Raw genomic sequence first — 24,594 nt, 5'->3', positions numbered from 1 at the left:
ATTATCTGATCATTATTGAACTTTAATAATTAATATCTTAGGAACAATTGGTCGTAAAAATAAAGCTTAGGACAAATATTGTAGCTTATAGCTTCTTCTTTAAGACAAAATAGGTCCGGATTGAAAATTTTGATTATTTTAGATGTTATGAGCATTAAAAAGTCGCCCAAAATTTGGAAATTAATTATTTGATCATTATTGAACATTAATAATTAATATCTTAGGAACAATTGGTCGTAAAAATAAAGCTTAGGACAAAAATTGTAGCTTTTAGCTTATTCTTTAAGAGAAATTTTGCGCGGTTCCAAAATTTTGATTATTTAAGAAGTTATGAGCATTAAAAAGTCGCTCAAAATTTGGAAATTAATTATTTGATCATTATTGAACTTTAATAATTAATATCTTAGGAACAATTGGTCGTAAAAATAAAACTTGGGACAAATATTGTAGCTCATAACTTCTTCTTTGAGATAAATCCTGTCCGGTTCCAAAATTTTGATTATTTTAGAAATTATGAGCATTAAAAAGTCGCCCAAAATTTGGAAATTAATTATTTGGTAATTATTAATCTTTAATAATTAGTATCTTAGGAACAATTGGTCGTAAAAATGAATCTCAGGACAAAAATTGTAGCTCATAACTTCTTCTTTAAGACAAATTTTGTCCGGTTTAAAAATTGTCATTATTTTAGAAAGTATGACCATTTTTACACCAAAATTTTGATATTAATTAGATTTAATCATTGTAAATCTTTAATAATTAATATCTTAGAAACTATTGGTTGTAAAAAAAAAGTTTAGAGCAAAAATTGTAGCTTATAGCCTCTTCTTCAAGACAAATTTCATCCGGTTCAAAAATTTTGATTATTTCAGAAGTTATGATCATTTTTGTACCAAAATTAGGGTATTAATAAGATTTGATCATTATGAATCTTTAATAATTAATATCTTAGGAACTATTGGTCCTAAAAAAAAACTTTTGGAACAAAAGTTGTAGCTAATAATCTTCTTTTAAAGAAAAAATTCATCCGGTTTCAAAATTTTTATTATTTAAGAAGTTATGTTCATTTTTGTACCAAAATTTGGATATTAATAATGATTTAATTATTATTAATCTTTAATAATTAGTATCTTAGGAACAATTAGTCCTAAAAAAAATCTTAGGAAAAAAATTGTAGCTTATAGCTTCTTCTTTAAGGCAAATTTTGTCCGGTTCCAAAATTTTGATTATTTTAAAAGTTACAATCATTTCTGTACCAAAATTTAGATATTAATTACATTTGATCATTATTCATCTTTAATAATTAATATCTTAGGAACTATTGGTCCTAAAAAATAACTTTTGGTGAAAAAGTTGTAGTAAAAATTCCCCTTTTTAAGACAAAATTAATCCGGTTTAAAAATTTTCATTATTTTATAAATTATGACCATTATTAGCGTTATTTTCGCGACTTTTAAAAATCTACTGATTAAAATTTATAGAAACATTTTCTAACATATAAAGTTACTTAGATAAAGCATGCGCTTCACTGGATAAAATAATAACGCAAATGGTTGTTAGCTGCAAGGTTATGTTTCATAAACATTTGGTGTTTCAATCAACAGTCCAGCAATCAGAGAATTAGTAATTGAAAATGTCAGAAAATTAGAAAGTTAAGATAATGATTATTGTAAACAAACAATAATTGGGATTTAAATTACAAGTCCTTGATATTCAGGTTGGTGTTTTCTATGAGATCACCATATCGGTGTCGGCCTTGAGTGGTTTAAAAGGTTAGATCATCATCAAGGCAAACCCGTACGCATTTTCATTGTTTTATCTTGCTTGTTGTGTCACTTTCAGATTCTAATTGTCAAATAGGTCAGTCATACTCTGCCTTCTATGTTTCATGCTCCTTTATGGAGTTGTTTTATGATTCAAAACGCCGGGAGGTCTTGTCTGTATTTGTTTTCAAGATATTTTTGAGCTTTCCAACTCAATCAAGGGGAACAGAGTCCAAAATAGATAAAGGAGAAGGTAAATAGGTCGAATATTACTTTGAAATTTGTCACGGTTTTTTTATCTTGAAATTAGTTACTTTGGACTTTTTATTACATAAATTCTATTATTATCTCGGTAACTATTGAATTTAGAAAGAAATTTTTGGACAAAAGTTGTAGCTTATAACCTCTTCTTTAAGACAAAATTTGTCCGGTTTCAAAATTTTGATTTTTATCAAAGTTATGAACATTTACAGCTGGCCCAAAATTTGGAAATTAATCATTTGATCATTATGAATCTTTGATAATTAATTTCTTAGGAATTATTGGTCCTAAAAAAAAACTTTTAGAACAAAAGTTGTAGCTTTTAATCCTTTCTTTAATACAAAACTTGTCCGGTTTCAAAATTTTTATTTGTTTTAAAGTTATGAACACTTAAAGCTTGCCCAAAATTTGGAAATTAATCATTTGATCATTATGAATCTTTAATAATTAATTTCTTAGGAACTATTGGTCCTAAAAAAAATTATTTCAACAAAAGTTGTAACTTATAGCCTCTTCTTTACTACAAAATTTGTCCAGATTCAAAATTTTGATTTTTTTCCAAATTATGACCATTTAAAAGCTGCCCAAAATTAGGATATTAATTATATTTTATCATTATGAATCTTTAATAATTAATATCTTAGGATCTATTGGTCCTAAAATAAACTTTTGGAACATAATTTGTAGCTTATAGCCTCTTTTTTTCCAGAAAATTTGTCCGGTTCCAAAATTTTGTTTATTTTAGAATTTATAACCATTTAAAGCATGCCCTAAAATTTGGAATTGATAGAAACTTTGTTTTTTGCGGATGAATCTTAAAAAATTCATATCTTAGGAATTATTGGTCCTAAAAAAAATTTTTAAAACAAGATTAATAGCTAAAAGCACTTTCTTTAAGACAAAATTTGTCCGGTTTCAAAATTTTGATTATTTTAGAAGTTATGACCATTTTTGTCCCAAAATTTGGATATTAATTAGATTTGATCATTATTAATCTTTAACAATTAATATCTTACGAATTATTGGTCCTAAAAAAATAATTTTGGAACAAAATTTGTAGCTTTTAACCTCTTCTTTAATATAAAATCTGTCCGGTTTCAAAATTTTGATTTGTTTTGAAGTTATGAACATTGAAAGATTGCCCAAAATTTGGAAATTAATCATTTTATCATTATGAATCTTTAATAATTAATTTCTTAGGAACTATTGGTTCTAAAAAAAATTATTTCAACAAAATTTGTAGCTTATAGCCTCTTCTTTACTACAAAATTTATCCGGTTTCAAAATTTTAATTCGTTTTAAAGTTATGAACATTTAAAGTTTGCCCAAAATTTGGAAATTAATCATTTTATCATTATGAATCTTTAATAATTAATTTCTTAGGAACTAATGGTCCTAAAAAAAAAAGTTTAGGACAAAAATCGTAGCTTATATCTTCTTCAAGAAAATATTCACCTGGTTCCAAAATTTTGATATTCTCAGAAGTTATAATCATTTTTGCACCAAAATTTGGATATTAATTAGATTCGATCATTATGAATCATTAAAAATTAATATCTTAGGAACTATTGGACCTAAAAAAAAACTTTTGGAACAAAAGTTGTATTAAAAACTCTCCTTTTTACGACAAAATTAATCCGGTTTAAAAATTTCAATTACTTTAGAAATTATGACCATTTTTTGGACAACCTGAGATTTTTCAACTCTAGAGCCAAAAATGGTCAGTAAATTTGGGTCTGTCCATAAAAACAAACAAAAATTCCACATTCCTTTCTGGTGAACGGACAGGTTTAAAAAATGCAACGCTGGTACCGGTAGTGACAGCTATCATACGTAAACACCGTTACGCAAGTACAGTTTCGACATAAAACAGCAGCTAGGTGTAGGCTGCAGGTGACTTTCTCTCCACCATTTTATTTAACAAACATTAACAGAGCCTAGGAATCGCAATGAAGGCAATGAAGGTAATGGAGGCCCAACTCCTCGATGCCGTTCACCACGCTCTCTTTCTCTATTCTCTCGATTTACGAAATAGCGGCATCAAACGCGAAACAACAGCTGGACAACAAAAGAACGTTGGGAATAAGACTTTTCCACTCATAAACCAAAGAGCTGACTCAGATGGTCGTTGACCCTATGCCTCCTCACAATCACAAAACTATATAAAATCTCACGAATATTTTTCAACGCTTCTTCTAAAATTTTTGTTTGTCGCCCAAAGAATTCGTTTTCTTTCATCTATTTATCTTTAAAACCTACGCTTTAGTTATTGACAAATATTTTTAAAAAAAAATTTTGCTTTATTAAATAGTGAATTTTGTTAAATTGCACTGTACTTTCTTAAATATTGACTTTTTTTAAGATATAAGCTCACCTTGATGTTACACTCAACAAGACCTTTCATTTGAGTACCCACATCAATTTTTCATATATTTTTCATATATACATATATATACAACATATATTTTAAAGATATAAGCTCATTCTGATTTTACACTCATCAAGAGCTTTCATTTGAGTACCCACATGCATTTTTGATATATTTTTCATATGTACATATATGTCATATATATAAATATATGAAATATATGAAAAATTGATGTGGGTACTCAAATGAAAGGTCTTGATGAGTGTAACATCAAGATGAGCTTATATCTTTAAAAATGGCAACATTTCGCAAAATACTAGGTCATTTGTTAATTATGTTGAATTGCACTGTACTTTTTTATTAATGTTTTTAAAAATATAAACTCATCCCGAGATTACAATCATTAAGAGCTTTCATTTAAGTACCCACATGCATTTTTGATATATTTTTCATACATACATATATATAATATATATAAATATATGAAATATATGAAAAATTGATGTGGGTACTCAAATGAAAGGTCTTGATGAGTGTAACATCGGGATGAACTTATATCTATAAAAATGTCAATATTTCACAAGATACAAGGTTATTTTTTAATTATTGACATTTTTAAAGATATAAGCTCATTCTTATTTTATACTCATCAAGACCTTTCATTTGAGTACCCACATGCATTTTTGATATATTTTTCATACATACATATATATAAATATATAAAATATATGAAAAATTGATGTGGGTACTCAAATGAATGGTCTCGATGAGTGTAACATCAAGACGAGTTTATATCTTTAAAAATGTCAATACTTCACAAGATACAAGATAATTTCTTAATTATTAACATTTTTAAAGATATAAGCTCATCCTGATATTACACTCATCAAGAGCTTCCATTTGAGTACCCACATGCATTTTTCATATATTTTTCATATATACATATATATAAATATATAAATATATAAAATATATGAAAAATTGATGTGTGTACTCAAACGAAAGCTCTTGATGAGTATAACATCAAGATGAGCTTATATCTTTAAAAATGTCAATATTTCACAAAATACAAGGTCAAATCTTTTTTATTCTCTTAATAATACTGATTATAAATAATTTAAAAGCATCTGATTTAAATACTACTTAGATATACAATTTACATAAAGGTAATCAATTCAAATCATAAAGTAAATGTTTGTTTTGAACAAGTGCGTGGTAGCATATAATTTTCCGTTTTCTCCCATGAAAACAACCTAATCTAGCTTAGGATCAAATACCTTCATTGTATTTCCTAAATGCCAAGAAAATGTGATGAATCCTCAAAAAGTAGCCTTAGATTTACAAAGGGGCCTCTTTGTTGGCCGGATACCTGTAAGTTCTTTGCACCCGTGGCTGGTATTAACTCGGGGCCTGAGGTATCCAAGTACAACTTACTGCGCAGTTAAATTCCCGAGTAAAAAGTATAATGCGTCATAGTAACAGAGTAGTAGTAAAAAAGAAGTAGGGATTTTATGGAAAATGGAAGAAAAAGTTTACCAGCTGTTAACTTTCTAATGATACAGATCCTGTATATTTTCTGGAGTGGAGAAAAGGGGGAAAAGAGAACCTACGGAATTGGTAATGGTGGGTTGCGAAGGTGCTTCGGGGCAAGCTGGTTTGTAACGACGTAGATTCGTGGTATGAATATATGTGTGTGAATATATAGAAGCTACGAGCTACAACAAGCTACAAGCTGTTGAGCACTCGGATAGGAGTTAGAGTCGTACGAACAGATATTGAGGCTTGATGGGGTTCTGGGCGCACAAAGAAGGTTCAACGACCGACCCTCACTGCACAACCGAGCCCCTCTCGCACTCAGTGTCGTTTATGTACACGATACACGCAAGCGCACGGTTTGTTTTGATTCTCCGGACGTTGGCCCCAAACGCCGGCCGGCATCAGCCTTTTTATCCTCATACCCACCAACCATCGTCAATCCCACGGCTAGATGCTTCAAGATGCTTCTGTATTTTTCGGATTAGAAAAAATGCAATTTTCCCTAAAATATCGCATTTTTTGGTTTTCAGGACACAGTTTCGATGGTTTTCAAGTGTACTTGGCCAGGTTGCACCGAAATACGTACAACATGTCCCCAGATTGAGAAACACGTCCGCCAGACACATCTTGGGTAAGTATGCGCTAATCGATACTAGTATTGACGAAAACCAGACTTTGTTGTCATTACCCAATATTACAGCCCGAAAAAAGTCCAGGATGACGACGATGAAGACGAAGCTTTGTCAGATCATGAGGAAGAGTTTTATTACCAGGAAATCGCGGTTAATCACATGAGCTCACCACCTACAATGTCCCACCGCGACATGGCCCGTCCTCCCCACGAGGATCCAGAGTACCAGAAACAACTTCGTTTGGAAGTTAAACAACCACCTGCGGTGGTTGTTCCTACTAATAATTCTACTGGACAAATTGCCAAGGATCGATTCTTCAATTTTAGAATTTCACCGATTCGTCCTCGTTCACCGGTAAGCTTTTAAATTTAAAATAATGTTTCAATTTTGTTTGGTTTAAGTCGGACAAGTAGCAGCTTTTATACTTTGAACGCATTTTGACCTACCATAATTTTTTTAGACTCTTCCCCCTCTCCAGAAAAATTAAAAAGCCCAAATATTAAATTTACGACTTACATTTTTGACTACCAAAATTAAACTAAGCTTCAGATCAACTTCAAATTTTATATACACTTTTCTTAAGATCCCTCTTATACTCCTTTGAACGCATTTTGACCTACCATAATTTTTTTACACCCTTCCCCCACCCCAGAGCAATTAAAAAGCCCAAATCTTGAATTTACGTGAGACCACTTACATTTTTGGTTACCAAAATTAAACTAAGCTTCAGATAAACTTGAAATTTTATATAAACTCTCCTTAAGACCCCTTCTAAGCTCCTTTGAACGCATTTTAACCTACCATTATTTTTTTACTCCTCCCCCCTCCAAGACAATTAAAAAGCCCAAATATTAAATTTACGACTTACATTTTTGACTACCAAAATTAAACTAAGCTTCAGATCAACTTCAAATTTTATATACACTTTTCTTAAGACCCCTTTTATACTCCTGTGAACGCATTTTGACCTACCATAATTTTTTTACACCCTTCCCCCACCCCAGAGCAATTAAAAAGCCCAAATCTTGAATTTACGTGAGACCACTTACATTTTTGGTTACCAAAATTAAACTAAGCTTCAGATAAACTTAAAATTTTATATAAACTCTCCTTAAGACCCCTTCTAAGCTCCTTTGAACGCATTTTGACCAACCATTATGTTTTTACACTCTCCCCCCTCCAGAATAATTAAAAAGCCCAAATATTAAATTTACGATTTACATCTTTGGTTCCCAAAAGCAAACTAAGCTTCAGATCAACTTCAAATTTTATATACACTCTCCTTAAGAGCCTTCCTTTGCTCCTTTGAACGCATTTTGACCTACTATAATTTTTTTACACCCTCCCCCCACCCCAGAGCAATTAAAAAGAATTTTCGTGTTGGATCACTTACATTTTTGGTTACCAAAAGCAAACTAAGCTTCCGATCAACTTCAAATTTGGTATGAATTATCCTGAGGACATCTTCCAACACCCTTTGAACGCATTTTGACCTACCATTATTTTTTTACACCCTCCCCCCACCCCTTTGTTCCAAGTAAGTTTCTAACCTTGCTTTCTTTCCAGGCGACGCCGATAAAGTCGATGAAACAAGCTAGACAATTGAACCACCAGAACATGAACATTGTCACTGCAGTGACGGCTACTCTAGGAAAAACTCCGCTGAACTCGATGCCGCGTCGGGCTAGAGGAGATACCAAGAAATGTCGGAAGGTCTACGGGATGGAGAACCGCGAACAATGGTGCACTCAGTGCAAGTGGAAAAAAGCCTGCAACAGGTTCATCGCGAACGCATGAGACAGGCTGTCCAGGCCCCGGCGTCTTCGTAGATCGTAAATTAATTAAGGATCTAGCTAATTATTTTGTTTCGCTGAAGCATTTTTTGATGGTACCAAACTTGGTTAGGTTATTGGCGGGTTAAAAATCGAGAAATATAAACATAAATAAAGACACCAATGTTTTAATACTGCCAGAAAAAAAAAAAAAAAAAAAAAATATTAATATATTTCAACAAACAATGTGATCGCGAAGTTAAAACAATCGCTTTTTATATTTAAACAAACGCGCAATATGCTGGTTTTAATTCGTTGCTTTGTCATCTGTTTGTACAGGTCATTTTTAATTGTACAAATTTATCGACGATAGTTATTATTGAAAAATATATATTGTATATAAATATTAAAGATATATTAGATGAATTTTTAGGTTGCGTTTAACGACAACGAAGATATCGTATTATATATAAATATATACAGGCATGATTTATTGCAGACCCGGATATTCGTTAGTGTAATTTTGCTTTATGGTTTATTTTCTTGGGATTTTTTTTTTGGAGGTTAATTTCGGTGATTTTTATGAATTTTAGCAAAAATATGGATTAATTTCCTGTTTTGACTCTAAAATTGAAGAAAAAATTTTAAAAAATTTATTTTAAAAGGATTAAAAAACACTTTGTTTCTGGAGAGGTTATGTTTGAATTTTTTATTCATTTTGTGAATTTTTTTATTATAATTTAGAAATATAAAATAATTCGGATTTTTTGACTCTGTAATTAATAAAAAAAATTTTTATAATTAATTTTAAAAGGCTAAAAAATTGCTTTGTTTTTAAGAGGTTATGTTTTAATTTTTAAATAATTTTATAGAATTTTTATTAAAATTTAGTATAAATATAAAATAATTTTATTTTTTGAAATTAATAAAGGAGAAAAATTAAAAAAAAATTAATTTTAAAAGGGTAAAAAATTACTTTGTTTCTGGAGAGGTTATGTTTGAATTTTGAAATAATTTTATAAATTTTTTATTAAAATTTAGTGGAAATATATAATAATTTTGTTTTTTAACCCTAAAACAGAAGAAAAAATTTTTAAAAATGTAAAGAATTACTTTGTTTCTGGAGAGGTTATGTTTGAATTTTTTCGTTATTTTAACTTTACTAAAAAAATTTTTGAACAATTTTGTCTTTTGACTCTAAATCATTAAAAAAAAATAAAAAAATCTATTTTGTAAAAGGTCAAAAGTAACTTTGTTTCTATAGAGGTTATGTTAGAACTTCTCAATAATTTTGTTAATTTTTGATTAAAATTTAGTAAAAATATAAAATAATTTTATTATTTGACTCTAAAATAAAAGAAAAAATTTTTTTTAATAAATTTTATATTGGTAAAAAATTACTTTGTTTTTGGAGAGGTTATATTAGAATTTTTTAATAGATATTATAAATTTTTTATTAAAATTTAGTATAAATATAGAATAATGTTATTTATTGACTCTGAAACAAAAGAAAAAAATAAAAAAAATTAATTTTAAAAGGGTAAAAAATTACTTTGTTCCTGGAGAGGTTATGTTAGAATTTTTTAATAATTTGTGATGAAAATTGATTAGAAACATGGAACAATTTTATTCTTTGACTCTATGAAGCAAAAAAAGATAAAAAAATCAAACCCTAAGAAAAAAAAAACTAACTTTGTTAAAATAACGGATTGTTTGTAAACTATTGGCGCATGTCGGCCATATTGTGATTAAAAAACTCATTGGCGAATACTATAATTAAAAATACCGTCCAATAAAAAAATAGTATTAAAACCAGTGGTAGAAAAAAATGAATAACGCATTTGATATTAAGAAAATAAACCAACTCGAAAGCAATTAAAATGAAATTAGTTGAATTATTAAAATAAAATGCGAGTATCTGTGCGTAATAATGCTAAATCATGTCTAGCGATCTCATATCTCTTTTTAATAATAATAATACTAATAATAGCAACAATTATCTTCGTACAACATTAATAATATATAATAAATATAATATATACAGTAATTAGTTTAATATATACATTAACAAATAATAATAATAGACAATGATAATAACCCTAGATAATTGAATTTTAAATGTATAAGTAGCGGTACTAGCAATAATTGTTATTATTATTGACATTAGTTGAATTTGATTTTATTTAAATCATTTCTTCCGATTTTTTTAGAAATTTTCTTCACACTCAAGCCGATTGTTTAAATAATTATTGTTAACAATATGCGGTCGTTATTGTTAACAATGTGGCGGCGCTAGTGTATTAGTATTTATTTTTATTGAATAGATCTCATTAACTTTTAATTCGTGAGATCCGAAATTTATTATTTTAATTTATATTATTGTTATTATTAATATATATTTACCATTGACATTTAAAAAAATATTATTTTACCCCCACTAATTTTTAAAAATAATTCACTAATGAGATTGTTACTGTAAACAATAATTAAATATTAATATTAAAACAAATTTTATCTATATATTTAAAATTAAACCAATAATCAACGTTAAACATAATTATTAATTTAATAAAGTACCACATTATTCAAATTACAAATACATATATACATATATATAAATATATATATTATATTTTAAAGCAATAATAATGTCTACGTACCATTTATTATTTCTTTGTTATTTATTTACCTTTTTTAAATTTCCCGCTTTTAAATTCCCGCCTTTTTTATTGGCGCGCTTTTTTTTGGCGCGTGCGCGGTAAAATCCAAAAATAAAAATAAAACATTAATTTTTATCTTAATAATAATTATTAATTTAATTAATTATTATAATTAAGAATTAATGTTTTATTTTTTCAATTTCCCGCTTTTAAATTCCCGCCTTTTTTTGGCGCGCTTTTTTTTGCGCATGCGCGCCATAATTCAAAAATAATATAAACTAAATATTAATTTTTATTTTAATAATTATTATAATTAAAATTAATATTTTTTAATTTTTTAAAATTAATTTTTGACATGCGCAATATCAAATTTTACCACGCATGCGCAAAAAAAAATTACAACTAACCTAACCTCAAAAAACAGCATCAAAGAAATCACAAGTGCAAAACATATTGAGGTAAGTAATAAAAAAAATTAAAAATAGTAATTATAATGACATTAATTAAGGAAATTAGTTATAATAATTGTTTTAATAAAAATTATTGATTATTTACCCGAATTTATTTATAAAATAAAGTAATCTTACATAAAGTTTTTTAACCAAAACTTTTTTAATATAATAATAATAATATTTATTTATTTAATTAGCTAAAAAATTACAATTAACAATTTTAGGAGTTTTTTTTTGCTAATATTAAATAAATTAAAGGTAACTTTAATAAAAATAAATAAAATTTAAAGTGACCAGTCTGGTTGATATAGAAACAAGTGTTAATTTGTTATTATAAACTCATTAAGATTGTCTAAATATTTTCTTAATTTGAATTTATTAAAAATATTATTAAGAATAATTAATAATTCAGTGTGATTAAAATTAAGAGTAAAAATTAGATATCGGCGAAATTTTTTACTAAAAAAATTTTTATATTACAAGGTATGCTCCTTTACACTATATCGGAATTTATTAACAATATTGTTATTAAAATAATTGTTAATTTATTTTAAAAAATTCTACAAAAAAAATAAATTTATTTTTTATCTGACTAAACTAAATTAATAATTTATAGTCTAACAACAAACCTAGTTATTGAGCTGTAAGTATAATTAATTAATGACAGTAGAATTATAAAAAATTAGACTTAATTTTAATTATTATTACTATGATGACCCCAAAATTATGATTAATCATGATTTATACCTTAAGGTATGTTAACCAGTGCACATATTTATTAACAATATTGTTATTGAAACAATTATTGTTTATTTATTATAAAATACTAGCAACCGTGCAGTCACTATGTGACTGCCGTGACTTGTGAACTGTGAATAAATAAGATTTTGCTTTATTAAATAATGAATTTTGTTAAATTGCACTGTACTTTCTTAAATATTGACATTTTTATAAATACCCTCACGGTTTTGGAAATACCGTAAAGATTCGGTATTTATACGATATAAATGCTGTATTTTTACCGTAATACTTCAGTTACTTTAGCCAGTTTTTTTGTCGAATAATTACGAAAAAACTACGAAATAAATTCAGAATATTTACGGCAATACAACAAAAAAATTACGGTATATTAACAGCATTTAAACCGTAAATGTATCGCATATTTACTGTATATCTGCGGCACTATTGCAGCAAAAAACCGGGAAAGAAGATCCCTCCTTTCTATTACCGGCAAAATACCAAAAATCTGCTGCTTTACTACTATTTTTCAATAGCTTAAAATTTTTTTTTATAATATAAATTATCATGAATAATTTTTAAGAGGTTGATAAATTAATTTCTCTGATTTTATTATTATGATCATTTTTTTTAAACCAGACCGGGATTCGAACCCGGATCATCTACTTACGCGCCGAAGGCTCTACCAGTTGAGCTATCAGAGACACTATCCGTATCTATTTACTCAGTCACCTAATAAGACTCACCGAGTAATAAACACAACCGTCCATCTTACGGTAGAAAGCATTATATCTTTAATTATATCAGTACAAACGCGGCAAAATTGCAGTATATCTTTGGTATTTTTACCGTAGAAATACCATTTTATTATTGTAAAATTATAGTAATATTATAGTTAATAGATAGATTTTTTACGGTAAAAGTTCAAGAGTTTTACGGTAATTTTATCGTATTATTTCTGAACTTTGCAGCAAAATTACGGTAGAAATGCTGTATAACTATAGTAAAAAAGCTGGCCAAAATAACCACAGAAATACTGTATTATTTCAGAATTATAACGGTTAATTTATGGTAAACGCATTAACACCGAAAATTTACGGTATTTCAAAAACCGCGAGGGTATAACCTCATCCTGATGTTACACTCATCAAGAGCTTTCTTTTGAGTACCCACATACATTTTTTATATATTTTTTATATATAATATACATAAATATATGAAATATATGAAAAATTGATGTGGGTACTCAAATGAAAGGTCTTGATGAGTGTAACATCAGGATGAGCTTATATCTTTAAAAATGTCAATAATTAAGAAATGACCTTGTATCTTGTGAACTATTGACATTTTTAAAGATATAAGCTCATTCCGATGTTACACTCATCGAGACCTTTTATTTGAGTACCCACATGCATTTTGATATATTTTTCATATATACATATATATAATATATATAAAATATATGAAAAATTGATGTGGGTACTGAATGAAAGCTCTTGATAAGCGTAACATCAGGATGAGCTTATATCTTTAAAATGTAAATAATTAAAAAATGACTTTGTATCTTGTGAACTATTGACATTTTTAAAGATATAAGCTCATCCTGATGTTACACTCATCAAGACCTTTCATTTGAGTACCCACATCAATTTTTCATATATTTCATTTATTTATGTATATTATATATATATGTATATATGAAAAATATATCAAAAATGCATGTGGGTACTCAAAAGAAAGGTCTTGATGAGTGTAACATCAGGATGAGCTTATATCTTTAAAAATGTCAATAGTTCACGAGATACAAGCTCATTTCTTAATTATGTATCTATTACTGGCCGCAAAATTCTATCCTCTTAATAATATAGATTATTATTAACATTAATATTAATTCCAGATAAAAATGTTGGAGATCACATGCAACGACCGTCTCGGAAAAAAAGTACGAGTAAAGTGTAACCCAGATGACACAATTGGGGACCTGAAAAAATTGATCTCCGCGCAAACTGGCACCAACTGGGAGAAGATAGTTTTAAAAAAATGGTACACTATCTACAAGGACCATATAAAGCTCCAGGACTACGAGATTCATGACGGGATGAACCTGGAGCTTTATTATCAATAATAATAATAATAATAAAAATATTTTCAAAACATAAATTTATTAACGGACATAAAATATATTAATCTTTAAGTTAAAATATAAGTATTTTGATTCAATATTTAGTTCTTGAGGCGATAAGAGTATTTAATATCAGTGAGGACGTTTCAAAAGTCCCTCGGAGTGGCTCGCCACAGGGCTCTCTGGTTCTACGACAAATCTTCCACTGGAGGCTCGTTCTATCAACAGGTCACGGATGTGCTGGACTATCAGATCTATCGCCACTGGAATAAATTTATTTTATTAATTTTATTCTTGTAAATTTTCAATAAAATTTGAATATTGACTTTGCAGCTTCTTACAATATATTTTACTCTACAATTTTTTATAATTGTTTTAAAAATAAAGATACTTAATGTAATTAAGTATATAAATGTATACATTTTTCTAGGTGACATAAATATCGACAACTAAAGATTCTGCTAAAGTAACACTCAGTGATAAACCATTCCAAAAATTCCAGCTGATAAAAATAAATAAAATTTTGGTTTTTTAATTGATGACTTTTGTTAAATTGCACTGTATTTTCTTAAATATTAACATTTTTTAAAATGTAAGCTCATCTTGATGTTACACTCATCAAGAGCTTTCATTTGAATACCCACATGCATTTTTTATATATTTTTGATATATACATATATGTAATATATATAAATATATGAAAAATTGATGTAGGTACTCAAATGAAAGGTCTTGATGAGTGTAACATCAGGATGAGCTTATATCTTCAAAAAAATCATTTGTTGACAAGATACACGATAATTTCTTTATTCTTGACATTTTTGAAAATATAAGCTCATCCTGATGTTACACTCATCAAGAGCTTTCATTTGAGTACCCACATGCATTTTTGATATATTTTTCATATATACATATATGTCATGTATATAAATATAAAAAATATATGAAAAACTGATGAGGGTACTCAAATGAAAGGTCTTGATGAGTATAATGTCAGAATGAGCTAATATCTTTAAAAATGTCAATATTCCACAAAAAAAGGTAATTTCTTAAATATGGACATTTTTAAAGATATAAGCTCATCCTGATGTTACACTCGTCAAGAGCTTTCATTCGAGTACCCACATGCATTTTTGATATATTTTTCATATATACATATATATAAATATATAAAATATATGAAAAATTGATGTGGGTACTCAAATGAAAGGTCTTAATGAGTGTAACATCAGGATGAGCTTATATCTTTAAAAATGCCAATATTTCAAAAGATACAACGTAATTTCTTAATTATTGACATTTTTAAAGATATAAGCTCATCCTGATGTTACACTCATCAAGAGCTTTCATTTGAGTACCCACATGCATTTTTGATATATTTTTTATATATACATATATATAAATATATAAAATATATGAAAAATTGATGTGGGTACTCAAATGAAAGGTCTTAATGAATGTGAAATCAGGATGAGCTTATATCTTTAAAAATGCCAATATTTCAAAAGATACAACGTAATTTCTTAATTATTGACATTTTTAAAGATATAAGCTCATCCTGATGTTACACTCACCAAGAGCTTTTATTTGAGTACCCACACGCATTTCTTATATATTTTTCATATATACATATATATAATATATATAAATATATAAAAAATTGATGTGGGTACTCAAATGAAAGGTCTCGATGAATGTAACATCAAGATGAGCTTATATCTTTAGAAATGTCAATATTTCACAAGAAAAAAGGCAATTTCGTAATTATTGACATTTTTAAAGATATAAGCTTATCTTGATGTTACACTCATCAAGAGCTTTCATTTGAATACCCACATGCATTTTTGATATATTTTTCATATATACATATATGTCATATATATAAATATATGACATATATAAAAAATTGATGTGGGTACTCAAATGAAAGGTCTTGATGAGTGTAACATCAAGATGAGCTTATATCTTTAGAAATGTCAATAGTTCTCAAGCTACAAGGTTATTTCTTAATTATGTATTCTGGAGACAAAATTTTTCTTACTCTCTCAATAATACAGATAATCTATCAATTAATGAGGAAGGGAAATTCAACAGGAATCTCTTGCTCATACGTTTTATTACTGTACATCAAACGTACATTCCACTAATTGATAAATTTATATAATAATATAAAGATTAAAAAATACAAGTGTTAATTATATTAAACTAATGATCGAGTGTGCGATGAAATGACATGCCACCAGAGGAAAATCGATAAAAAAAAACCAACAAAAATAAAATAAACAATTGAATCGGAATGAATCATCTGCTGAGAGTGTCTGATGATGTAGAAATGCGCCTACGGTGAAGGTATGGATGCTGCCCGGGCACTGGTGGCATTTCAGCTCCATTCATTTTTTTCGAATGCAAAATGTCCCAGATGTGGTGCACGATAAGGTCTATCGCCACTGCAACAATTTTATTATACAATTTTATTTGATTCTTCAAACGCTATTCAATCCACCGGACAGCACCCATACTTATGCTAATGATTAATAATTAAATAATTAATTTAAAATATGGTAATAATTAATTACCTGTGTTATCGGCGCCACGAGGGATTATCACATCTGCGAATTTTTTAGTCGGTAAGCAGAACTCCTCGAAAGCTGGCTTGACGAAATTCATGTATTGGTTCAACACGTAATCCAGATCTCGGCCTCTTTCGTTAATGTCCCTTGGTACTAAAATTATTAATAACTTTTGTTGAATTGCACTGTACTTTCTTAACTATTGAAGTTTTTAATGATATAAGCTCATCCTGATGTTATACTCATCAAGAGCTTTCATTTGAGTACCCACATGCATTTTTGATATATTTTTCATATTGACATATATATATATAAATATATAAAATATATGAAAAATGCATGTGGGTACTCAAATGAAAGCTCTTGATGAGTGTAACATGAGAATGAGCTTATATCCTTAAAAATCTCAATAATTAAGAAATTACCTTGTATCTTGTGAACTATTGATATTTTTAAAGATATAAGCTCATCCTGATGTTACACTTATCAAGACCTTTCATTTGAGTACCCACATCAATTTTTCATATATTTTATATATTTATATATATCATTATATGAATATATGAAAAATATATCAAAAATGCATGTGGGTACTCCAATGAAAGCTCTTAATAAGTGTAACATGAGGATGAGCTCATATCCTTCAAAATGACAATAATTAAGAAATTACCTTGTATCTTGTGAACTATTATTATTTTTAAAGATATAAGCTCATCTCGATGTTACACTCATCAAGACCTTTCATTTGAGTACCCACGTCAATTTTTCATATATTTTATATATTTATATATATTATATATATGTATATATCAAAAATATATCAAAAATGCATGTGGGTATTCAAATAAAAGATCTTAATGAGTATAATATCGGAATGAGCTTATATCCTTAAAAATTTCAATAATTAAGAAATTACCTTGTATCTTGTGACTTATTGACATTTTTAAAAATATAAGCTCATCCTGATGGTACATTTATCAAGACCTTTCATTTACGTACCCACATCAATTTTTCATATATTTTATATATTTATATATATCATATATATGAATATATGAAAAATATATCAAAAATGCATGTGGGTACTTCAATGAAATCTCTTAATAAGTGTAACATGAGGATGAGCTTATATCCTTCAAAGTGACAATAATTAAGAAATTACCTTGTATCTTGTGAACTATTAATATTTTTAAAAATATAAGCTCATATCGATGTTACACTCATCAAGACCTTTCATTTGAGTACCCACGTCAATTTTTCATATATTTTATATATTTATATATATTATATATATGTATATATCAAAAATGCGTGTAGGTACTCAAATGAAAGCTTTTGATGAGTTTAACATCAGGATGAGCTCACATCTTTAAAAATGTTAATAATGAAGATATGACCTTGCTTGTATCTTGTGAACTATTGACATTTTTAATGATATAAGCTCATCTTGATGTTGCAATCATCAAGAGCTTTCATTTGAGTACCCACACGCATTTTTGATATATTTTTGATATATACATATATATAATATATATAAATATATAAAATATATGAAAAATTGACGTGGGTACTCAAATGAAAGGTCTTGATGAGTGTAACATCGAGATGAGCTTATATCTTTAAAAAAAATTAATAGTTCACAAGATACAAGGTAATTTCTTTATTATTGATATTTTGAAGGATATAAGCTCATCCTCATTTTACACTTATTAAGAGTTTTCATTTGAGTACCCACATCAATTTTTCATATATTTTATATATTTATATATATCATATATATGTATATATGAAAAATATATCAAAAATGCATGTGGGTACTTAAATAAAAGCTCTTGATGAGTGTAACATCAGGATGAGCTTATATCTTTAAAAAGGTTAATGTGTAAGAAAATACAGTGCAATTTAACAAAATTCATTATTTAATAAAGCAAAATTTATTTATTTTATTCATAGTTCACAAGTCACGGCAGTCACTACGTGACTGCAAGGTTGCTAGTTAAAAAATAACTATAAGAGCTGTATTTAATGTATATTTATAAATAATAATTAATAATATTTACCTCGCCTTGCCAACCTTGTATCAGAATCAGTATCAACAAAGAGTTTCATATGAAACAGATCTCTGATCTTAGGAAAATAAAACACTAGGATCCCTTCAAAGAGGACTACATCAGCTGGATAAATAGTCGTTGTTTGATCCCTTAGCCTACAATAAAAAAAAAAAAAACAATTAAAAAATTAAATAATATTAAAGTTAGTCAACGTTTTTAATTTTTTTTAAATAAGAACTAAAAAATACTTTCAAAAAATTGCTTATAGTTTTTTACAAATGTAAAAATTTTTTTAATGAAAAAAAAAGTATAAAAATTTTAATAAAAATAATTTTACAAATTTTTTTAATAAAAAAATTTATCAAAATTTTAATAAAAAAAATTATCAAAATTTTAATAAAAAAAAATTTTACAAATTTTTTTAATAAAAAAAATTATCAAAATTTTAATAAAAAAAAATTTTACAAATTTTTTTAATAAAAAAATTAACCAAAATTTCAATAAAAATTAATCAAAATTTTAATAAAAAAATTAATCAAAATTTTAATAAAAAATTTATCAAAATTTTAATAAAAATAATTTTACAAATTTTTTTAATAAAAAAATTAATCAAAATTTTAATAAAAAAAATTATCAAAATTTTAATAAAAAACAATTTTACACATTTTTTTAATAAAAAAATTTATCAAAATTTTAATAAAAAAAAATTTTACAAATTTTTTTAATAAAAAAATTAATCAAAATTTTAATAAAAATAATTTAAAAAATTTTTTTAATAAAAAAATTTATAAAAATTTTAATAAAAAAATTTATCAAAATTTTAATAAAAAAAAATTTTACACATTTTTTTAATAAAAAAAATTTATCAAAATTATAATAAAAATAATTATCAAAATTTTAATAAAAAAAATTCTAAAATGTCAACTAACTAAATTTTCATAAAAATAAAAAGACATTTTAAAAATATAAAAAGAAAACACTCACAAACTATTGGTCCGATAATCATAAGTAGCAACTTCGCACTTAACCCCAGCAAGAATATCCTGAAGCGTCGACAAAATAAGATCATTATCAAAAGCATCAGGATGGTCAAAATTAAACTGTCCTTTCTCAGCCCTGAGTTTCTCCGCAGGTGTCAAGTCGCGGTAGAAGCAGTCCTGGGAAATACAAACGACCTGCCGCTCGGTGTGGTCCATGTCGACCTGGCCGAGCTTCTCCATGATCCTCTTGCAGACGGTGGACTTTCCACTGGCAGTTCCTCCAGAGACGCCGATGAGGAAGGGCGTCTTGCCCTCGACGCCGTTGAACGGGTTGTTGAACCCGTAGGACATTTTCCTGGAAATGCCACCCAGGTCGATTATCGGAACGTCCGCCATTGCTTTCAGGTCAGTGTTTTTACTAACCTTGCCAGTAGTTTTAAATATAAAATACTTTCACTGTCTTTGATAACTGTCCGCTTGATATATAACCTCGATTTGCGTCTTTTGTCTTAGGTTAGTTACTTAAACTCCCTGGCAGCACTTGACTGGATATAAAAATGCGCATGCGCAAGCGCATGCGCGTGCGCGAGAGTATGCGCGTGCGCAAGCGCATGCGCGAGAGTATGCGCGTGCGCAAGCGCGTGCGCGAGAGTATGCGCGTGCGCAAGCGCGTGCGCGAGAGTATGCGCGTGCGCAAGCGCATGCGCGAGAGTATGCGCGTGCGCATGCGCTTTAGGTTTCAAAATATAAATCGATTCACAATATTTAAACACGTGTTGCTTTGATAAAAATTTTTAAAATTTATTTTTGACATTTTTAAGGTAGTACCCTCGCCAAAGTCGTTTTCTTAGGATTTTTTTTTAATTTTGGCAGATTAATGTTCATATAATTCTGCGTCGATTGGCGCAATTTGAGAATTTTTGACCATCTAGTTTCCGAGATATTTAATTTCAAAGTTTGAGTTTTGAACGCTCTTATACATTACAGTATACGGGATATCGAAAAATTTACCTACAAACATTTTTATATCTTAGAAACTTTTCTTAGGATCTTTTTAAAAAACTAGAGTAACGTTAACTAACAACTTAACAATTTAAAAAAAAAAAATTAATTGATAATTACCACACAGTTTCAGAGATATTTAGTAATAAGTAATTAAAAATTTACCAGACTTTAGCCGAGGAGGGGATACGTTAATAAAGCTGTGGCAACAGCGCAAGTTTTGTGAGCCGCGAAAGAAGTATGAGACGCGCATGCGCTGACAAATTTGAAAAGTTTAATTTACGTTAGGTGTAATATTATAGTTATTAATTTTATTTATTTTAAAAAAAAAAACTATGATTATTTTATGAAAATAAGTATTTTTTTATGATACTAAAGTTAGTCGACATTTTTAATTTTTTGATTTTTTTTTTAATAATTAAATAAGAAAAAAATTTTTTTTTTTATATTGCATTTACAGTTTTTGAAGTTTTTTTCAAGTGAAATTTTTTTTTTTTTTTTGTAATAATTTTTTCAATAAAAAAAAATTCTAAAAATTTTTAAATGTCGGCTGAATTAATTTTAATTTTTTTTTATATCCTAATATAAAATTGAGATGAAATGTATGTGGCATCAAACTATTCGTAACGTGATTGGTCGAATATATCATAAGCATGAAAATATATGCAAATGCTATAGTCAGGCACGCGCTTGCGCGCGCAAATTCAAATTCTAGTTTATTAAAAATTCAAAAAGTTAACAATTTTAATATAATAATATATATTAATCTTTCATAAGTTATAAAAATAATAGTCAGATGAAATAATAAAAAATACTTAAATTTAAAATCAGTTAATACATATAAACACAAAAATTTAATTACTTATTTTTCTGAAAAAACAAAACAATATTGTCAATTATCCTAATATAAATCCTAATATAAAATTGAGATGAAATGTATGTGGCATCAAACTATTCGTAACGTGATTGGTCGAATATATCATAAGCATGAAAATATATGCAAATGCTACAGTCAGGCGCGCGCTTGCGCGCGCAAATTCAAATTCTAGTTTATTAAAAATTCAAAAAGTTAACAATTTTAATATAATAATATATATTAATCTTTCATAAGTTATAAAAATAATAGTCAGATGAAATAATAAAAAATACTTAAATTTAAAATCAGTTAATACATATAAACACAAAAATTTAATTACTTATTTTTCTGAAAAAACAAAACAATATTGTCAATTATTTTTTTTCTATTTGTTATTTGTATAGTTATTTCCATATGTGCTAGAGATTTCTGTCGTTTTTCAAGGACTTTTTTTCATGAATCGTCTTTTATAAGTCGATTTTTCAGACATTGTTACTATATTTTCAAATAAATGTATGTAAATAAATAAATAAACGCATGTATCAAAACAGAGGTTAGTCTACAGCTAGTCCAAAACACTACAGTATAACCACTATAAAATATCTTAAGGGGGTATTCTGGTCTAAAAATTTGAAAAAATCGATTTTTTTTTTTTTGCATATTTTCAAAGTTTAGACCCTTAAAAATATGTCCTTAAATGGATTTTTCAACCAGGGTGCACCGTTTTTTTTGTAGCCCCCACTTCACCGACCTGTAATTTGTCCAATTTATCATTTTTTTTTTTTTTTCAATTTTTTTTTATATTCTTGAAACGTTAATAAACATCATATAAAAAAACCGATAGTAAAAATGTTCTTAATTTTTTTTTTATGTTAGTTTGAAAAATGCCTAAAATTTAGGCTTCTAGACCAGAATACCCCCTTAATGCTCACGCAGTGTTGCCAGATTTTTCAAACGATCAGTTTCTCGTTCGTGATTGGCTGAAATAAGTACATAAACAGCAAAAAGTTTTAGGCTTGTCAATAATGACTATCCGGTATGAGTACCGTACACTCTAGCATAAACTTTTGACGACGGAAGTCGCAAGGGTAATACCTTAAGGTAAAAGACTAAAGAACCTGAAATACAGGAAAAGCATACTATCTTCCTCTACAAGAAAACTTCTAATCACTGCTACTGTAATTCCTATTATTGAACACTGTTCTCTTGTCTTGGTTGATTCATCAAAGAGATTGGACTATAAATTACAATGTCTAATGAACAATGCAATCAGATTAATTTTTAATTTAAGACGTGATGAGCATATTACACCATACAGACGCTCTCTAAATTGGCTGAAAATAAAATCCAAAAGGTCCTACAGTCTCGCTTGTTTCTCCTATAAGCTCATAAATTCTGGTGAACCAAAGTTTTTGAGAGACCTTTTTATAGATGAATCTCCTGACATCAGACGATCTGATAGACTGTCTACAAAGTACAATAATGTGAATTTCAAAATTCCAATTTTCTCAAGAAACTCATTTGAGCACTCCTTCACTGTAACTGCTATTCGTCTATGGCGAGACCTACCAATCGACATCATAAATGCACTGAGTCTCGAGATTTTCAAAATTAAGGCTTTTGAGTTTTTTCAACATCTAGAATTGGAAAGTTCAACGTGCTAATAAATCTGATCTGAAAACTGATTTTTAAAATTTTGAAATTAAAATTATATGCAAACTTAATGTCTTTACACAAATAGCTAATATATAACAATATTTCAGGATCTTTAAATTCTTTAAATTTTATAAATTTTTGATAAAATTCTCTTTTCTGTCATTTCTCTTTCTCTTTTCACTATATTTTAAATTTTAATTATTTATACGCTATGTTTCTCACTATTATACAAAGATGTAAATTGTTTCAATATGTTACTTACGCTATGTTTCTCACTACTATACAAAGATGTAAATTGTTTCGATATGTTACTTACGTGTACCATTTCTAATACTGTATTCATAACATTTGTCATTCGGCTCTTAGCCTTGGCATTTAAATATGAAAAAATAAATAAAAATAAAAATAAAAGACCCCTTTAGTGGCATTTTAATTGATTTTGCTATTTATTTAATCAATTTAATCATTAATTTTTATTATGAGTATTTTATTTCTAATCTTTAAGACCTCTAGATCACACAAATGTTCAATTTTCATTTCAGGGAAAATCTTTTTAGTAAAAAAAAAAATTTTCTTTTTCAACCAAACTGAAACTCGAAGCAAATTTAAAATTTCTTAATAATTCGGTTAAGATTGGTCACATTTTTTAAAGCGAATTTTTAAATATTTTTCTTATATAATTATACTAGCAATTATCATTACAGATTTTGAAAAGTCGATAGAATCACAAAATTATTTATTTACCTTTTTTAAAATAAATATTATTAAAAAAAATTAGAAAAGCGGTAGACCCTAAAGGCCATTCGTGCAACTTCCCGCTAATTTCATACTTACACTGTAAAAAATTTCGGTGTAAAGTTGGACCCAGGGACTTTTACACCGCCGTGTAAGTGTGAAATGTCGGTGTAAAATTTTCTCTTAAACCTATAAAAATCCACAGATTCGGTAGAATCTGGCGCCAAGTTCCGTTCAAATCCGTTGTAAACCGAGCGCCAGACTACCGACTGTGTTTACTGTAAGCAGAACGGTATTTTGAGGTTGCAAAATTTTATTTAATTCTACGGTACTTCTTGTTCCTAAATTTCATATTATAACAGTAATTCATGCTTTATTTTACTGATATCAATTAATTATATTCAATTATAACCATTAATTTACTTGAAATTCTTAAATTT

General features: G+C 27.6%; 3 protein-coding genes across 5 annotated transcripts; 2 read left to right on the top strand and 1 right to left on the bottom strand.

Moving 5' to 3' along the window:
• Window positions 1-6,143: 6,143 nt before the first annotated feature.
• Window positions 6,144-8,498, top strand: LOC123271364 (zinc finger protein 704-like). The gene is made up of 4 exons (XM_044737670.1): window positions 6,144-6,284; window positions 6,459-6,559; window positions 6,629-6,914; window positions 8,127-8,498. The coding sequence occupies exons 2-4, from the start codon at window positions 6,471-6,473 to the stop codon at window positions 8,355-8,357; spliced, it is 606 nt and encodes a 201-aa protein (XP_044593605.1). The 5' UTR covers window positions 6,144-6,284; window positions 6,459-6,470; the 3' UTR covers window positions 8,358-8,498.
• Window positions 8,499-11,361: 2,863 nt separating this feature from the next.
• On the top strand, window positions 11,362-14,383 carry LOC123271363 (ubiquitin-like protein 5). The gene is made up of 2 exons (XM_044737669.1): window positions 11,362-11,450; window positions 14,080-14,383. The coding sequence occupies exon 2, from the start codon at window positions 14,086-14,088 to the stop codon at window positions 14,305-14,307; it is 222 nt and encodes a 73-aa protein (XP_044593604.1). The 5' UTR covers window positions 11,362-11,450; window positions 14,080-14,085; the 3' UTR covers window positions 14,308-14,383.
• LOC123271355 (uridine-cytidine kinase-like) lies at window positions 14,326-20,481 on the bottom strand. 3 transcript variants are annotated; one of them, XM_044737662.1, is made up of 5 exons: window positions 20,329-20,481; window positions 19,910-20,260; window positions 18,935-19,080; window positions 16,881-17,027; window positions 16,404-16,751 (listed from the first exon to the last, which is right to left on the bottom strand). In XM_044737662.1, the coding sequence occupies exons 2-5, from the start codon at window positions 20,254-20,256 to the stop codon at window positions 16,606-16,608; spliced, it is 786 nt and encodes a 261-aa protein (XP_044593597.1). In that variant the 5' UTR covers window positions 20,257-20,260; window positions 20,329-20,481; the 3' UTR covers window positions 16,404-16,605. The 3 variants fall into 3 exon arrangements, with proteins under 3 accessions (XP_044593596.1, XP_044593597.1, XP_044593595.1); XM_044737661.1 differs by lacking the exon at window positions 16,404-16,751 and adding an exon at window positions 14,326-14,567 and having other exon boundaries at window positions 19,910-20,454; XM_044737660.1 differs by having other exon boundaries at window positions 19,910-20,453.
• Window positions 20,482-24,594: the final 4,113 nt, after the last annotated feature.

Source organism: Cotesia glomerata, linkage group LG9 (genome assembly GCF_020080835.1).
Source record: "Cotesia glomerata isolate CgM1 linkage group LG9, MPM_Cglom_v2.3, whole genome shotgun sequence".
Classification (NCBI taxonomy): domain Eukaryota; kingdom Metazoa; phylum Arthropoda; class Insecta; order Hymenoptera; family Braconidae; genus Cotesia; species Cotesia glomerata.
Note: the sequence above shows the minus strand (reverse complement) of the source record. Positions and strands in the feature narration are given on the sequence as shown.

What these genes read in the sequence shown, in the direction of transcription:
- LOC123271364 (XM_044737670.1), top strand. Translation starts at nt 6,471, where the DNA reads ATGGTTTTCAAGTGTACTTGGCCAGGTTGCACCGAAATACGTACAACA. An exon ending in GTCCGCCAGACACATCTTGG is followed by an intron (nt 6,560 to 6,628) that starts GTAAGTATGCGC and finishes CCAATATTACAG; the next exon opens with CCCGAAAAAAGTCCAGGATG. An exon ending in CGATTCGTCCTCGTTCACCG is followed by an intron (nt 6,915 to 8,126) that starts GTAAGCTTTTAA and finishes CTTTCTTTCCAG; the next exon opens with GCGACGCCGATAAAGTCGAT.
- LOC123271355 (XM_044737660.1), bottom strand. Translation starts at nt 20,301, where the DNA reads ATGGCGGACGTTCCGATAATCGACCTGGGTGGCATTTCCAGGAAAATG. An exon ending in GATTATCGGACCAATAGTTT is followed by an intron (nt 19,081 to 19,909) that starts GTGAGTGTTTTC and finishes TTTTTATTGTAG; the next exon opens with GCTAAGGGATCAAACAACGA. An exon ending in TCGTGGCGCCGATAACACAG is followed by an intron (nt 16,752 to 16,880) that starts GTAATTAATTAT and finishes AAATTGTTGCAG; the next exon opens with TGGCGATAGACCTTATCGTG.
- LOC123271363 (XM_044737669.1), top strand. Translation starts at nt 14,086, where the DNA reads ATGTTGGAGATCACATGCAACGACCGTCTCGGAAAAAAAGTACGAGTA.